Raw genomic sequence first — 17,389 nt, forward strand, 5'->3', positions numbered from 1 at the left:
TATCGCCCCATTGCCTCCCCTATAATGGCATCTTTAAAATTATCTTGTCAACGTGTCCGAATTAAATCATAGATTTTTTTATCAATAAATAAAGTTTTCTATCGGATCAATACAAAAAGATATTTCTCAGGAAATTCGTCATTTTAAAAATGTAATTACGAGAGAGGCACTGACTACGGACAAAGTAGGGAAGTGAAAATTAAAAAATGTGTTCATTCCTTTATACATTTGTGCACAGGAACTTGACCTTCCGATTCTCAAAGTAGCTGCTACAGAGATTGTGTCGGGAGTGTCCGGAGAGTCCGAGCAGAAGCTGAGAGAACTGTTTGATCAAGCGCTGGTGAGTTAGTTCATGCGTAATGGCAGGCTGGACATTGTATAAGGTTATAGTGAAGATCCTATTTCCTCAGATATTACTATTACCCATTCACTGGCCATGCTTTTGTAAACATGGTAATTTTTGCTACCCATGATGGCAGAATATTTACACTTGATCATAGCCGAAAGGCTGAGAAATGATGATGGCTAATATTTAAAGTAGATTTACTGATACGGACCATTGGATAAAATAATCTGTTGAATCTGAAATCAAAGATAAATTGGTGAGACGTTCTGTGCTACATGCCCAGTAGCGTATGCTGAAAAGAGATTATCTTTGTGATAATTTCTTTCGCTTTCACTTTTCACAATTTAGGATTGCCAAACACCTTTTAAGCAATGTGAAAAATTTTAGCATTAGGATGATCGCATTATAAAAGCAACCTTAGGAATGCCAGCATAAACTCTTCTATGTTTGCATAATTAAAGCTGTGAAAAGATAGTTCTGTAGGAGAGAAATTACAGCTTGGACTTTATCCTGGTTGGAATTCATGTCATTAAATTTGTACGCTTAAACTTCTGAGAAAGATGACATGTGGGTCCAGTTAAAGTTTTCGCGTCCGTACAGTGTCCTCATTAATTGTACTTGTGGGTCTAAAGCATAAGTTCATTCCTTGTGCCACCCCTTAGTAACTGTGGAATCTCAGACAAGATATTTAACTATTCTAACCTTTAGCTTTCTTGCTAGTAAACTAGGTTAATTGTCCTACTCAAGTCTCCTTGGGTTGTTGAAAGCATTGAAGGAGAGGATTCTCCCAAAACCTTTCATGTGGTGTCTGAGCTCTTTGGTCTCGGGACGCCTCATGCAACGCTCATGTGTCCAGTAGCCTTAAGTGCCTCTCTGCGAGGTACTACACAGTTGTCATCAGCGGGGCTGGGAGGAGAACCAGCTAGTGAGGGGCCAAATCTCTTTCCTTTTAAGTTGCGTGGTTTTGAGTCTTAGCCAGGCTCAGAGTCTGACTCAACATAATGTCGCTCCTCGCCACTGAGTAACTCAGAATGAGCTGTGTTTTAGCTTGTGTATATAGGTATTTTTATCTAACGTTTTTATTTTAACTGATCCCTATCTATTTGTCTGTTTTTATTGGGTAAATATGTTGACCTTACCATTTTAAACATTTTGGAGAGTACAGTTCTGTGGCATTAAGTACACTCATGTTGCTCTGTAACCATCACCCTTCTCCATCTTCAGGAGTTTTCATCTTTCCAAACTGAAGCTCTACCCATTAAACCCTCTAACTCCCCATTTCCCATCCTTCCAGCACCTACAACTGTCTTTCTACTTCTGTCCCTACCAGTTCGACTACTCCAGTTGCTGATATTATATCCTAACTTTTTCTACCTTAACTCTTATTTAGTCTATATTTTTATTTATTTATATATTTTTAAACATTTTATTGATTTTTTACAGAGAGGAAGAGGGATAGAGAGTTAAAAGCATCAAATGAGAGAGAAACATCAATCAGCTGCCTCTTGCACACTCCCCACTGGGGATGTGCTCGCAACCAAGGTACATGCCCTTGACCGGAATCGAACCCGGGACCTTTCAGTCTGCAAGCCGATGCTCTATCCACTGAGCCAAACCGGTTTCAGCTAGTGTATATTTTTTAAAAGACGGAAGATGCTCATTCTTCACACAGCTGCCTGGGAACATGGCCACCTTCCTGAGTCCGGGTACCTTCCAAGGCAGCCGCTTAAGTTCTGGAGATGGTTGGGTGGTTGCACAGAGTGGGAACATATCCAGTGCCATTAAACTGTGCCCTTAAAATGCTTATAATAGTAATTTTATGGATATTTTACTACATAAAAATAAAAATAAAGCCTCTAGTCTTCCTAAATATTACTGATAGCAGATTCTAAGACAAAGCTTAGATATTTTTACATCTATAGGAATACATATAACATTTGTAGTAAGCCTAGATTTTCTTATTTAAAGTTAAAATTCATATATTATAGAATAGCAAATATGCCTAATTTACAAAAGAATTGGGTCCATTTATCATCACAAAACGTGGATTGATGAGACACTTGAAATTTGCTCTCTTACATGGAGTCTCGTTTAAGCATCTTGTTTCTCTTAAGTCAGATAAGACATACACTGTGACTACCTTCTTTAGGGTTATTGTTTTGGTGAGTGATACTTGAACGTGAAAATTTGTAAAACTATAGTTAATGGCCGAAACCGGTTTGGCTCAATGGATAGAGCGTCGGCCTGCAGACTGAAAGGTCCCAGGTTCGATTCCGGTCAAGGGCATGTACCTTGGTTGCGGGCACATCCCCAGTAGGGGGTGTGCAAGAGGCAGCTAATCGATGTTTCTAACTATCTCTCTCCCTTCCTCTCTGTAAAAAAAAAAAAAAAAAAAAAAATGAATAAAATATATATATTTTTAAAAACTATACTTAATGATGCTGCAGTACAGCAAATACATTTATGGTTGTCTTTTGTGATATTCTCATTTCTAGGCAAATGCTCCCTGTATCCTTTTCATCGATGAAATTGATGCCATTACCCCCAAGAGAGAAGTTGCTTCAAAAGATATGGAACGAAGAATTGTAGCCCAGCTCCTAACGTGCATGGATGGTCAGTTTAAACTTGTAATGAACCCGCTTTGGGAGAACAAATTGCCTTTGTTTTTAATAGTTTTATTCTATTGGAATGTTTTACATCCTCACATGTTACAATAGTTAAATCCTCACCTGTTTTTAATAGCTGATGTTATTTTGTGTTTCTCAACAGATTGTGAGCTGCTTGAGGACCATGTGTGTTTTATCTTCCTCACGTGTCAGTCTTTTAGGAAATGTTAGTTTTACCTATGTGTATTAAGCTGTTAAAATGTGTAATACTTTCTAACCACTTAAATGACTTGTGTAAGCATTATTGTCCTCATTGGCAAGTGTCGTGTTCACCAGTCATCCTGTGTCTGCTTCTTCCTAGATCTGAATAATGTGGCTGCTACAGCTCAGGTCCTAGTCATCGGAGCTACTAACCGGCCGGACTCGTTGGACCCAGCTCTCAGGCGGGCAGGAAGGTTCGACCAGGAGATATGCCTTGGAATCCCCGATGAGGCATCCAGGGAGAGGTATGCCGGAGGGAATGAAGCTTGGGTGCCTCTGGGTCATCGGAACTGAAATTGAGGGGTGAGAAGCACGTCGCCTTGTCTTCCTCCTTCTCTCTCTCTCTCTCTCTCTCTCTCTCTATATATATATATATATGTGTGTATATATATATATATATATATATATATATATATATATAATTAAGTTGATTTGGAAAGAGAAGCCCACATTAAATGAATGCTTTAAATAAATAATTTGCTCATCAATAGGGTAATTGTTTTAGACTTACGATGGACTTACACACCTATACTCACTTGTCCATTATTAACAGTTTTTTTTGCAGTTTTACTATGCGTACGACCAGAGGTTCTGGGAAAAATCATTAAATGGCTGCCAGAGAGTTGAAACCTGGGTTTGGCTACAGCACCAGCCTTTCCTAGTCGTTGGTGTTGAATGCCAGCAGAGCAAAGACATGGCGACCGAATAACTAAAAATATCTCAGGAGGCTCTCTTTAGGAGTAGAAATCTAGTAAAGAAGTATTTTGAAATACTGTATTTCAAATAAATACATTCAGTGACCTTTTTTACTAGCAGGTTAGGACTCTGACTTTTCCCTCTGTCTTTTCTACAGAATACTTCAAACGCTGTGCAGAAAGCTAAGACTTCCTGACACGTTCCATCTGCGTCACTTGGCGCACCTCACGCCAGGCTTTGTGGGTGCAGACCTGATGGCGCTCTGCCGCGAGGCAGCCATGTGTGCCGTCAGCAGGGTCCTGATGCAGCTGCAGGAAGCACAGAAGCAGGAGCCTGAGGCGGAAGGCTTTCCATCTGAAGGAGGCCAGGGAGAAAGGATGGGGGCCGAGCCCACATCCACAGCACAGGTGCTGTCTAGACAGGTACCTGAACTGGCCTTCAGATCTTCCTCATTTGTCTTTCCTTACGAGCAAGTGTCGTCGTCGTAGTTGAGGTTTATGATTTTCTGTTGTATTGGCATTTTATCTTTAGAACAACTGTAAGTTACGCCCAGAATGTCTATCATTTCAAAATTACAAGTTGGTGGTGGTGGTTTTTTGTTTATCCTGAATAAATTCATTTTACAATAATGATTACGAAATTCTGGACCAGGGGCTGGCCAACTGTGGGCCTTCCGCCTACCAGTGTTTTTGTCAATGAAAGTGGTATTGGAACACAGCTGTGGTCATTTATTTGCATATTGTCTATTTCTGCTTTCACCTCTCACAGCAGACTCTACACAGGAGCCCTACAGCAGAGACGCGTGGCCCACAAAGCTCAGCATCTGCTAGCTAGCCCTTTATGGCAGTATGCTGACTCGTTAGAGCAGTGGGCACTCAGTTCTGTTTCCTGGTTACCTTTGGTTAGGCGGACTAGGGACGTGGTGACACCACCATACTCTTATCTCTATCTGCAGGTGGTTCTGGATGACAGTCCTGTGCATGTGAGAGGGACATTGATCAGTCTAGATCACTGTTAAAATTTTGAGTGTTGTAAATCACGAAACCTCAAAATAACATTTTTACAGCATTTGAAGGTTTGCACAGGGGGTGTCTACATATTATATAATTTAATCCATGTAACTGCCAAGTAAATGTCATTAATTTCCTCATTTTATCATCAGAGAAACTAGGGTTAAGAGATTGTGACTTACCTAAGGCCCTACTCCTTCTGCTTTCCAGAGCAGGAACTTAGATCTAGCTCTTTGGTTTTCAAATTATTTTTTTTTTCTTACTCATTTGGAACCACAATTTTATCTGTTAAAAATAAAACTGAATCCCTTTTATACTGTTGCATATAAGTTAGGATTTTATAAATTGAATGATTCAGAGTTACTCTTTATTCTTGTCCTTTTATATTCTTCACAAGGCAAGAAATCTTACTGCCATCAGAGTAACTTTGTTTTAATTTCACCAAAATTTAGCTGCTTTTAAATATTTATAAATGAAAAGTGGAAATAACATAGTTATTGAAATAAATCTGTGCCCACTGCTTATATTTTCTATAGCTAACTATAGTATAGAATACAAAAATCATCCTTCTGTATTTGAGTATACTTGGTGTTCCTTTCCTTGCCCAGTTATCTGTTCAGAATAAAATTAACCTCTTGTGGCAGTGGAGATAATTATTAAAACGCTTAGAAGTTTACCATAGCTTACGGAAATACTGCAGAAACAATTTTTAAAAGGACAAAAAGTAATGTTTCCACAAACGTGGTGATTTTTCTTTTCTCAATTGCTCCCGTTAAGGATGAATTGCAAAGTCTGCTGAGGTTGCTAAGAAACCAGGATCCCCTCTCAGAGGTGCAGCTGCAGGGACTGTGCATTGAGTTGAATGACTTCGTTGTGGCTCTGTCCTCCGTGCAGCCCTCAGCCAAAAGGGAGGGCTTTGTCACTGTCCCGAACGTGACGTGGGCAGATATCGGTGCCCTGGAAGACATCAGAGAGGAGCTCACCATGGCAATACTGGTAGGTGTGCCTGGAGCCAAATGCCGTTGGCACGTGTGGTGGGTAAATGACCTTATGTGTGTACTAGGCTGTGTATGTTCTGTGGCAATAACATTAAGCCCCCAATGATGGGTTTTCATTTTCTTTTTTTTTTCTTTCTTTTTTTCTTTAATTTTTTTTTTTTTTTTGATTTTTTACAGAGAGGAAGGGGAGAGAGAGAGAGAGCTAGAAACGTCAATGAGAGAGAAACATCGACCAGCTGCCTCTTGCACACCCCCCACTGGGGGTGTGCCCACAACCAACGTACATGCCCTTGACCGGAATCGAACCTGGGACCTTTCAGTCCACCGACAGATGCTCTACCGCTGAGCCAAACCGGTTTTGGCGGTTTTTAATTTTCTGATACCTTTTTTAGACTTACTCTTATGGTCGTGCATGAGTTCTGTGAGAGTAAGTAAAAATGGAAGTTTAGGTTTTCAACCAAGACCAAATTATTGGAGAAAGACTTTCTGAACTTAGTCAAGCTCATCATGAGGGTCCAAGCAGCTTAATGCCCATGAAACTTGGGATTTTTACTTACTCTTACTTTTTCACGCTACTGATCACTTCGGGGTTCATTAAGGAAGTGTGATCTCTGCAGAGATGTGTGGCTATTGAGAGGAAATGCCCGGAGATGGCAGCGAACAGGCGTCCCTGGCTTTTGCTCTAGAGAGGAAGGGAGAGAAATAGAGAGTTAGAAACATCGATGAGAGAGAGTCATCGATCAGCTGCCTCTTGCACACCCCCCACCGGGGATATGCCCGCAACCAAGGTACATGCCCTTGACCGGAATCGAACCCGGGACCCTTCAGTCCCCAAGCCGACGCTCTATCCATTGAGCCAAACTGGTCCCAGCCGCTCTGGTTTCTTAAAGGAGGACATTGCCTATGATTTTTATGACCTGGCAATTTAGAGGATTTTTTTATACACCTTTATGTTTAAAACATTTTCAGAGCTTAAATCTTGCCCTAACTGGTTTGGCTAAGTGGATAGAGCATCGGCCTGCCGACTGAAGGGTCCCAGGTTTGATTCCCGTCAAGAGCATGGACCTTGGTTGCGGGCACATCGCCAGGAGGCAGCTGGTCGATGTTTCATCAGTGTTTCTAACTCTATCCCTCTTTCTTCCTCTCTGTAAAAATCAATAAAATATATTTTAAAACAAACAAACAAACAAAAACACACTTAAATTTGTGTATGAATTCCTAAAGAGCAGGGACTTTTTTGTTTCCCACCATCTGCCTCATGCCTGGAGCAGGTAAGCACATGGTCCCAGGCTCTGTTCCTTTCTGTGGGCCTCGTGATCAGTGCTGAAAACGGGCCTCTGAGAGCATGGGCACGCGGTGTAAAAGGACACTGGTAACGGGTCGCTGGGATTCTACTTCCAGGCGCCGGTACGTAACCCAGATCAGTTCCGAGCTCTCGGATTGGTGACCCCGGCCGGAGTCCTCCTCGCCGGTCCTCCTGGCTGTGGGAAAACGCTGCTGGCGAAGGTATGGCCTAAGTTCCACTTTTGTGTTTCATTTCTTATTAGCAGTAGGGTAAGATGAACATCACTCTGAATATTACACTGAGATATTTTTGTATCATTTCTATTAGAAGTGCATTTAAAATAAGGGGGAGTTTTCTTCAGAAAAGTTTTCCGCTTTATTTGCATAAATTTTTTAAAACTTACTTTTGCTTATATCACTAAATTTCCTTTCTTAACGCTTCTAGTACTTTTACGAGACATGGCTGTAAATTAGTTTGAGAACAAAGAAGGGGATGAGAGCATCACAGTTTGGTCTGCACCTTTGTATAACCGTGTTAGGAAAACGTGGCCAGAAAGAAGGCTATGCACACTAAAATGTGAATTCTCCAGGTGGATGCCATCCCTTGCTTGGGTGCCTTATAATGTTTGGTTTTATTTATTTTTTAAATATATATCTTACGGATTTTTCACAGAGAGGAAAGGAGAGGGATAGAGTTAGAAACATCGATGAGAGAGAAACATGACCAGCTGCCTCCTGCACACCCCCCACGGGGGATGTGCCCGCAACCAATGCACATGCCCTTGACCAGAATCGAACCTGGGACCCTTCAGTCCACAGGCCGACACTCTATCCACTGAGCCACACCTGTTTCGGCCAATGTTTGGTTTTAACCTTGCCTGACAGTGAGTGCAAGATTCGTGATGCTGCCCATGAAAAATTTAATATGTCCACTTCATTTGGAAACCAAAGACCATTTTTTATCATTGCAGGAACTATTGGGGGTTTTGATGGGTTAGATGTTGGGTACCTGGCATTGAGATGTGGAAAACCTAAAGTGAATGAGTCAGACTTCGTTAGGTGTGTATCCTGACTCTCCCCTACTTAATGAGTGAGAGGTGGGAAGCTTACAAAATGGGCAGCAGGAAAGACAAAGATTGAGAGAGAGGATAATCATCTTCATGTTGAGCAATTTTTGGTGGTGGAGCAGGCATGCCTTCGTGGTTCAGCAGGTATTTATTGAGCTACTTGCTTTGCCAGAAATTGTTCCAGGTCCGAGGGATCAGCTAGTGAACCTGTGCTAATAGAACATATTGTCTGTTTGGAAGGCCCAGGCAGTAAACAAAAACAGTAAGATTACAGAGTTAGCTAAGTTCTAAAGGAAGTAAACGTTGTTATGATTGATTGGGAGATGGCTATTGTAGGTATGGTGTTCAAGGGATAGTGATTATTTTGTTTTTATTTTTTATTGATTTCAGAGAGGAAGAGAGGGAACTAGAAACATCAACAATGAGAGAGAATCATTGATCTGCTGCCTCCTGCACACCCCCCACTGGGAATCGAGCCCGCAACCCAGGCATGTGCCCTTGACCAGCATCAACCCGGGACCCTTCAGTCCACAGGCCAACACTATCCACTGAGCCAAACCAGCTAGGACAATGGTGATATTTAAGAGTCCTGAAGAGCCCTAACTGGTTTGGCTCAGTGGATAGAGCATCGGCCTGCGGACTTTTCCCCATAATTCTCCTCTCCTCCTTATTGGAAAGAGGCGACCATGAAAGTTGGAAAATAGAGGATAAGCTAAAAGAAACTCCCACGTTATCACAGTGATTGTTGTTATTCTATTGTGTGTCTGTCTTATTTGTATCTCTCTGTTTCCTTTTACTAGGCTGTTGCAAATGAGTCTGGACTCAATTTCATATCTGTCAAGGGCCCAGAATTACTAAATATGGTAAGTTGTGGCATTAGTCATTGTTTAGATAAGGAATGAAATGATCTTTCATATTTCAGGGTAGAGTGTCTTCAGATTTTTTAAACAATTGTCAAATTTTGGTGAAATCACCTCTATAGGGAATGAAGAAATGGAACTAAGTACTCTGCTGTACTTAGTATATGTGCTTTCTTAATTAAGTCTAGTAACTTCTGAGCCTCAGTTTTCTCACCTGCAAAATGGAAATAATTGTAATAATTAACATTTTAAAGTGTTTAATCTGTACCATGAATTTGTAAAGCACTTGACGTACATTATTATTCTTCAACAAGCCTGTGAGTTATAAATTATTGTTTCCCCTGCCTCACAGATGAGGAAAGTTAAGTTTAGGGGTAGAGGAGGAAAAAGGGGGGATAAGAAGTAAGAGAAGGAGACTTGACTTGGGGTAGTCAGCACACAACACAGTATACAGATGATGTACTGTCGAATTGTGTACCTGACGCCTATGTAATTTTATTAACCGTGTCACCCCCAATATATTCAAATAAAAACAACAAACAAGTTTGGGGGTTTTGTTTGCCTCTTCTGATGCTTTATGACAAAATAGCTCCTTCTTTAGCAAGATGATGTACAAATGACAGTAGAACAGTGAATTGTCTTGTTTGCATTTAAAATACTGTTTGAATTCATGAGAATTATTCCTGGGTATTTTACATGCATAAAGCTTAAGAGGTCACTTCTAAAATAGAAGAGTGAGCATTTGGGGTTTTTTATGCTATCGCTTTTTTTATATAATATATTTATTTATTTTTTACAGAAAGAAAGGGAGAGGGATAGAGAGATAGAAACATCGATGAGAGAAACACTGACCAGCTGCCTCCTGCACACACACTACCGGGGATGTGCCTGCAACTAATGTACATGCCCTTGACCAGAATCAAACCTGGAACTCTTCAGTCCGCAGGCCGATGCTCTATCCACTGAGCCAAACCAGTTTCGGCGAGGGTTGTTTTTGTTTGTTTGTTTGTTTTAACTTAGAGAAGACCTTATAATGCCTTTAGTCTTCATTTTATAAATGAGGAAATTTGTAAGCTTAAATAATAGCTAATTTTATTAAATTGAACCACATACAACTGGCTATTCTTATTAGGTCAGAAATAGGCAATTTACCAGTAATTGCATATGGCTCAACCTAAACTTTTTTGGACTCTGACCTACAAATGTCCTTTAAAACTGGTTTAACTATAATTTGGCCTGAACCCCGTAGTTGAACTGTCTCTCACTCTGCCTCCCGTCTGTGTGCTCAGTACGTCGGTGAAAGCGAGCGCGCTGTGCGGCAGGTTTTCCAGCGAGCCAAGAACTCGGCGCCCTGCGTCATCTTCTTCGACGAAGTGGATGCCTTGTGCCCTCGAAGATCAGACCGAGAGGTAGCCGTCATGGAGGGGCTTTTACACATTTCTGTCTTAGCACCACATACCTTTTTATTTATTTAGATATATTTTATTGATTTTTTACAGAGAAGAAAGGAGAGGGATAGAGGGATAGAAACATCGATGAGCGGAAAACATTAATCGGCCTCCTCCTGCGCACCTCCTACTGGGGATGTGCCCGAAACCAAGGTTCCTTCCCCTGATGGGACCTTTCAGTTGCAGGCCGACGCTCTGTCCGCTGAGCCAAACCGTTTACAGCTCCACAAACCTTTTTAAACAAGTTTTTATAAAATTCAAGAAGTTCTTATAAAGTCATTCCTCGAGAACATTGAGACTCTTTGTGAAGTAGCCTAGTAATTTGAAATCAGGACTGAGGGATAACAGTTGCATTTTTATTAACCTCTGTATCCCTTTTTATCCTTTTTTAGTATATTAGTTTGGTTACACATACTGGATTCACACAAATGAGTAGCTAGGGCTGAAAATGATACTGATTTTGAATAATCTGCCTTGTAATCTTAAGATTCTCCAGTTAAAAATTCTTAAGGCAAGAGAAAATATAATTTAAGACACGCACTGACAAAGGGCCAGGTAATGTGCACTGACTGAGCACCATTACACTCTGGGGAATATAAACCTTGGTCTGCATTGACTGCCACTTGCTTACTACACTGAGTCATAGTTCTTAGAAATTTCAGTACAGAGAGTGCCCAGAAACAGCTGTTAGCAGGAAGATGGTTACATAAGAGTTGGAAGCATAGACATCATATGTTTTTTATGGTTTATTCTGCATAATTCTGTATATGTTCTCGTAGATAGTCAAACATTTATTCAGTGCCTCATGTCACTCAAGAATCCCTAGAAACATTGAACAGTTGAAAAAACAAAACTTGACTAATATAAATGTGATCATCAATGCCAGTAGTCATCAATGGCATCACAACATCTCCTTAGCCCAGTCTCGTCCCATAGTGACGTCAGTGGCCAGGGCAAAGGTCCTTCCGGTTCCCCTGCCAGCTGTCAGATCCTAAAGTCTAGTGTGGAATCCAGAGCCAAACACGACACTTCTGTCTGCTGATTGGGGCATGGTATGCTCTGCATTCTACTCTTTTGCCACAAACTCTTTATTGTTTGACAGCCCTTTTCACTGATTTGCAGCTCTGTGTTATCAGCTACTAATTTTTAACAATGTATTTTTATTGATTTCAGAGGAAGGGAGAGGGAGAGAGACAGAAACATCAATGTTGAGAGAGCATCATTGATTTGCTGTGAAATATATATACATATATATTTTTTTTTTTTCCAAAAGTTTTGCTGGGAAAACCATGAATGAAAACATGTTTTGTACAGTAACTAGTCAAGAAATGATTATTGTCTTCTCTTGACAAAAACATTCATTCAAGCCCTAACTGGTTTGGCTCAGTGGATAAAGCGTCAGCCTGCAGACTGAAAGGTCCCAGGTTTGATTCTGGTCAAAGGCATGTACCTTGGTTGTGGGCACATCCCCAGTAGGGGGTGTGCAGGAAGCAGCTGATCGATGTTTCTCTCTCACTGATGTTTCTATCTCTCTATCCCTCTCCCTTCATCTCTGTAAAAAATCAATATTTTTTTAAACAACACAAAAATTTCCATTCAAATGAGCAAGTATATTATTTTGCATGAAAATAAAATTGGCGATGGATTTTTCTTTTTATTGGGGGCTGATGGAGATACGCTTGTTTCTTTTTAGACGGGGGCAAGTGTGCGAGTGGTGAATCAGCTCCTTACAGAGATGGATGGTCTGGAAACACGTCAGCAGGTTTTCATCATGGCAGCCACTAACCGGCCAGGTAAGACAGCATACAAAGCTGATGAATCTGAAGACGCAGCATTCAAAAATAATACCGACCAAAACCGGTTTGGCTCAGTGGATAAGAGCCATCAGCCTGGGGACTGAAAGGTCCCAGGTTCAATTCTGGTCAAGGGCATGTACCTTGGTTGTGGGCACATCCCCAGTAGGGGGTGTGCAAGAGGCAACTGATGGATGTTTCTCTCTCATTGATGTTTCTAACTAACTATCCCTCTCTCTTCCTCTCTGTAAAAAATCAATAAAATCTATTCAAAAAAAACAATACCGTTTACAGACATCCTTGTCAAGGAATAACTAAGAGGGTTCATTAGTTGAAAAAAAACTTTAGAAAGCTTTTATGTAAGCTACAGAAAAAGCATAGTATTGGCTGGATTTCATGAGTTTTTGTTTTCTGTGTCGCTGCTCAGAAAGCTCTCTTGTTGGCAGAGAACACGTGTCACATACACTTTTTTTTTTTTTTTTGGTGTAGCATACACTTTTGAGCACATTTTGGCCCTTGTAATAATGAAATGCTCTCTTTGGAATCAGAACAAGGTTTGAGTCCTGGCCATAGCACTTCATATCTTAGGAACTGCTCTGTTTCAACCCAGACTGGCCTAACACCAGAGAAGCAGATGACAAGTCAGTTCTGACTAACCACCCGGAGTTAGTGTCAGGTCCTGCAAGTTCAAGAGTCAGCCCTCTCCAAGCCTGCCCCCTCCTCGGATGCCAGCCACAGTGGCATCTCGGAGCACCCATGCTTCTGTCAGCCTGCTGCAAATTTGATAATTCCCATGATCCTCCTCGAGTTAAGTAATTCACCAGAAAACGAATAGAATTCAGGAAAGCACTGTATTTAAATTACAGTTGATTGTAAGGGATTCCCACCCATACAGGTAGGTCTTGGAGAGCGTAAAGCGTTTCAATGCCCGCTCTCCATGGAGTCAGGATCCATCATCCTCCGGGCGCATCAGTGTATTCCTGAACTGGGCAGCGCCCTTGTGCTTGGATGCAGTGCTTTTATGAGGGCTGTATAAAGTAGCCATTGATTGAATCATTGGCCATTAGATTGAAGTCGGTCTTCCGCTGCCCCTTCCCTCCCCAGAGGTATTGGTCCAAGGCCCAGCCGTCTGATGACTTGATTGGTCTTTCTGGTAACTCCGTATCCTGAGGTTATCTTGGGGCTAGCCCAGTCGTCTCATTAGCATAACAAAAGACTCCTAACTCGGAAATTCCAAGGGTTTTTGAAGGTGTACGCCAAGAACCAGGGGCGAAGATCAAATTATCTTTTATTGTACCACACTAATCTTGTGCATCTAGTACTTCATCTTGCTAACCATCATTTCTTCATCTCTGAAGTGCAGATAATAATGCCTAATTGTCAGGTGAAGTGATATTAGCAATCACTCACAATGTGTGGCAAGTAGCTATTTAGTAATTATTCCCATTGTCGCCAGCACTTATGGTAATAGCAGTAGGAACAGTCATAAACTCACAGCCTTCCTAGGAGAAAGCTTGACAGTCCCTCAGATTTGGACAGAATCACCTCCTACATTTCCGAAGTAGATACACCGCTTTGTAGCAGATTTCAAGTAGAGAGGCTTTGGTCTGCTGTCTAGCATAACTGAGGCGAGAACAGATTTGGCCTCTTTTGGAGAACAGCATGAGGGCCAGTGTGTCCGGAGTAGATTGAGTGGTGAGGACAGTGATGGAGAGGTGCCTGGGCCTTTTATGTCACAATAAGGAGCGTGGATTTGAGCCTGCTGTGATGAGAAGGCAGGTTTCAACATTGTTTATTCTGTGTGACTCAGTTCCTGTGAATTGACTAACTCCTTAAGAGAATGGCCATAACAAGTCTTCGTGGTTCAGATCCAATTAGTGAATGGCATGAAAAAGATAAACCCACTCAGGAAAATCAGACAACCCTGCAAAGCCTGTAGCAAAACTGTTCTCTGTCCGCCCTTTCCGATCCGCTCCCAGAGGCATCCACCTGTGAACTCCTTGAGCTGTTTCTTCTGTATTTCCTCCATATTTTCAAATAATATGTTCAAATGGTTCTTTCTTATCAATTTTACACACTGCCCATTGGCTTCTTTTTAAGGTAGATGAAGATCATTATCTTGTGTTCACCCTTTCTCTATACCCTCACCCTCACCCCCATACCTCTATTCTCTTCACTCTGTCCTCCCAATATTTTAATCCTAGAGGCCCGGTGCATGGAATTTGTGCACAGGCAGGGTCCCTAGGCTTGGCCAGCAATCAGGGCTGATCGGGGCCTTCCGGCTGCTGGCCAGGGCCTGCCTTCATTTCATACAACTCCTGGTGGACAGCATACATCATAGCAAGTGATCGGTCTCCCGGTCAAATTTTGCACATTAGCCATATATATATACAATATATATATGATAGTTTGATGACAACTTTGGTTAAATCATTAGTAAGTGTTTATACTACTGATGACTGTAAATATTTCTCCCTGCTCCCCAAGAATAATTCTATGATTGGGTTTCCTTTTTTTATTTGACCTTATAATTCTTAAATTTAATGACCCTAATATTTTTCTTTTGTTTTCTTTCTCTGATCCTGTTCTTCATCCGATGTGTTCCTTTGATTGTTTCTAGAGCCTTCCCTGTGGAGCCTTCCTCCCTCCTGCTCCGTATGGCCTGGCCCCACTTAAGGCCAGGTTATTTCAGGACTCACCTTTCCTGTGCCCTTGTTTCTGATCTTATCTCTTCCCTGGTTTACTCTTGTTCTGCTACAGCTTATTTTTCAGTGGCTTTTCTAAGATAGGTCATGTAGGAGGTAACTTGTTTGCCTTCTTGATTTTTGAAATTACCTTTATTCTGTCCTCATTATTGATTGGCAGCCTGGCAGGGTATAGCATTTGAATTGAAAATTTTTTCCCCCATAATTTGCAGGTATTGCTTTTTCTTTTTCTTTAAAGGTCTGTGCCATTCTGGTCCTTTTTATGTGACTTTTTGTTCATTTGTTTTATGTATGTGCTTAGTACTTGGTGAATCTTAAACCTCCTGGGTTGATCTTCTACATTTCTTCTTTTCTCCTATTTCTAGCTCTGTCTTTATTTTTCTTCCTAGTTTTTGAGGTACTGATTTGTACAAAGTAAATGGAAAGACTGTCTTCTCCCCTTTCTGCCTCTGGTTGCTCTTTGGTGCAGCTCAGTGAGTGGTTGAGGGTTGACCATGAACCAGGAGATCAGGGTTCTCTCCCCACTTAGGCCACATGCTCGGCCTGCAGGCTTGATCCCCAGCGTGAGGCATGCAAGAAGCAGCTAATCAGTGATTCTCTCTCATCATTGTGTTTCTGTCTCTCTCATCCTCTCCCTTCCTCTCTCTCTCTCTAAAATCAATTTTTAAAAAGTCTCTATAATTACATATTTGTCAGATGAAAGTATGGATGACTTACAAAGAAAAGGTTTATTTCATTATTTAGCCGCTTAAGTTCCAAATGCAATGCAGTGTCTCTTCACCTTTCTAATCTGAAATGGCCTTCCATCATGGTTGAATGCTCCTTAAGGCAATTGACCAATGAGTAGATGCCATAGTCAAGCCTGACCTTTGGCACAGTGCTGCCCTTAAAATTGGCCCAGCCCTGGCATCACCTCTGCTGACTTATGGGCAGCCTGGTGCATAGCACACTCAGTAACTATTTGTTTAATGAATCATGGTTCATAGAGATATACTTCTGTTTCATGAAGGCTGTCTGATCTTGTAACAGTTTTCACTGACACAGTGAGAGTCTCGGTCTGACGCTGTAATTTTTGTAAAAATCAGCTTTTGTGGCATATGCGGTATTCCATAAATTTTGCCCATTTTAAGTATACGATTCAGAGGTTTTGAGTGTACTTACAGAGTTGTGTGATCTAACTTTAGAACATTTCCATCGCCCTAGAAAGAAATGTGTGTCAGTTAGTAGCCACTCCCCATCCTTCCCCACCGTAAGGGGTCCCAGAGAGGCGAAGGCAGCCTCACGGGGGACATTGCCTCTGGCCTTGACTGAGGGGTGAGGTCACGGGAGGCGGACTTGACAGCATGTGTCTCGCACTGGAGGGGATGAGAAACCTGCGTAATGTTCAGGGAGCGGGCAGGGTCGTTACCTGAGACGGAGGATCGGGAGGAGAGCAGGTTTGGGCAGGAAGGTGGGAGTGGGCTTTTCCCTTAAGAGCTTCTTGTTAAGGAGAAATTTTCGTTTTCATGACATCTAAGCAGCTTTTTCTTTAAAAAATAAAAAAAAAAATAGACTCTCCCCATCTCCCATGTTAATTACATATTTTTAAGGACCATGTTCTCTGTATGTAAGACCATGTTCTCTGTATGTCTCCCTCCTCAGATATCATTGATCCTGCGGTCCTGCGCCCAGGGCGCCTGGACAAAACCCTCTTCGTGGGCTTGCCACCCCCCGCAGATCGGCTCGCCATCTTACGAACCATCACCAAGGTGGGCAGAGGAGACGGCATATCTCCGGCTCTGTTTCTCTCATTTTAGACACCAACAAGGAGCAATTTGGGATGCCCAATCGCCTTCTGCTCTGCAGCTTTAAATATTTGCCCAGCCTCAGTCTAAAATAGTGATAAAACTCCCACTTAAACTGACGGCTTAGCCATCTTTAGGTGTTTATTCCTTGGCCTTTCTCCATTCACATTGTTGTTCAGCCCTCAACTGCTGCTCACCCCGAACTCAGATTGTCTAATTCCTGGTCCAGTGTTTCCACTTGTTTGACCTTTTTATGAAAATGTAATGCAGGCACAAAACACATAGACATATCATTCCATGTCCAACTCCATGAGCTTTCATAAACAAACTCTGCACCACCACCCCTCTCTGGAGTTGACTAAATCGAAAACATTTTACATTCAAAGGAACCTTAGGGGTCATGCCGTCTGGCCATTTAGTTTTATATACACAGCGAGGGACGGGGAGGGGAGAAAAAGCACAACCCTAGCCTGTTTGGTTCAGATTCAGTGGTTAGAGCGGACTGATAGGTCTCAGGTTCGATTCCGGTCA

The 17,389-nt window shown here is 41.8% G+C and overlaps 1 protein-coding gene across 3 annotated transcripts in view; it reads left to right on the forward strand.

Moving 5' to 3' along the window:
• The window catches only part of NVL (nuclear VCP like), a 30,177-nt gene that overhangs the window by 5,489 nt on the left and 7,299 nt on the right, over positions 1 to 17,389 (forward strand). For all 3 annotated transcript variants that reach the window (XM_036453417.2, XM_036453421.2, XM_036453422.2), the window contains 10 exons: positions 239 to 340; positions 2,842 to 2,959; positions 3,314 to 3,458; positions 4,067 to 4,331; positions 5,697 to 5,915; positions 7,319 to 7,423; positions 9,069 to 9,131; positions 10,418 to 10,537; positions 12,270 to 12,369; positions 16,716 to 16,822. In XM_036453417.2, the coding sequence (XP_036309310.1) occupies positions 239 to 340; positions 2,842 to 2,959; positions 3,314 to 3,458; positions 4,067 to 4,331; positions 5,697 to 5,915; positions 7,319 to 7,423; positions 9,069 to 9,131; positions 10,418 to 10,537; positions 12,270 to 12,369; positions 16,716 to 16,822 (1,344 nt within the window). The remainder of the gene's footprint in view (positions 1 to 238; positions 341 to 2,841; positions 2,960 to 3,313; positions 3,459 to 4,066; positions 4,332 to 5,696; positions 5,916 to 7,318; positions 7,424 to 9,068; positions 9,132 to 10,417; positions 10,538 to 12,269; positions 12,370 to 16,715; positions 16,823 to 17,389) is intronic.

This window comes from Pipistrellus kuhlii, unplaced genomic scaffold, assembly GCF_014108245.1.
Source record: "Pipistrellus kuhlii isolate mPipKuh1 unplaced genomic scaffold, mPipKuh1.p scaffold_m20_p_25, whole genome shotgun sequence".
In the NCBI taxonomy this organism is placed as follows: Eukaryota; Metazoa; Chordata; class Mammalia; order Chiroptera; family Vespertilionidae; genus Pipistrellus; species Pipistrellus kuhlii.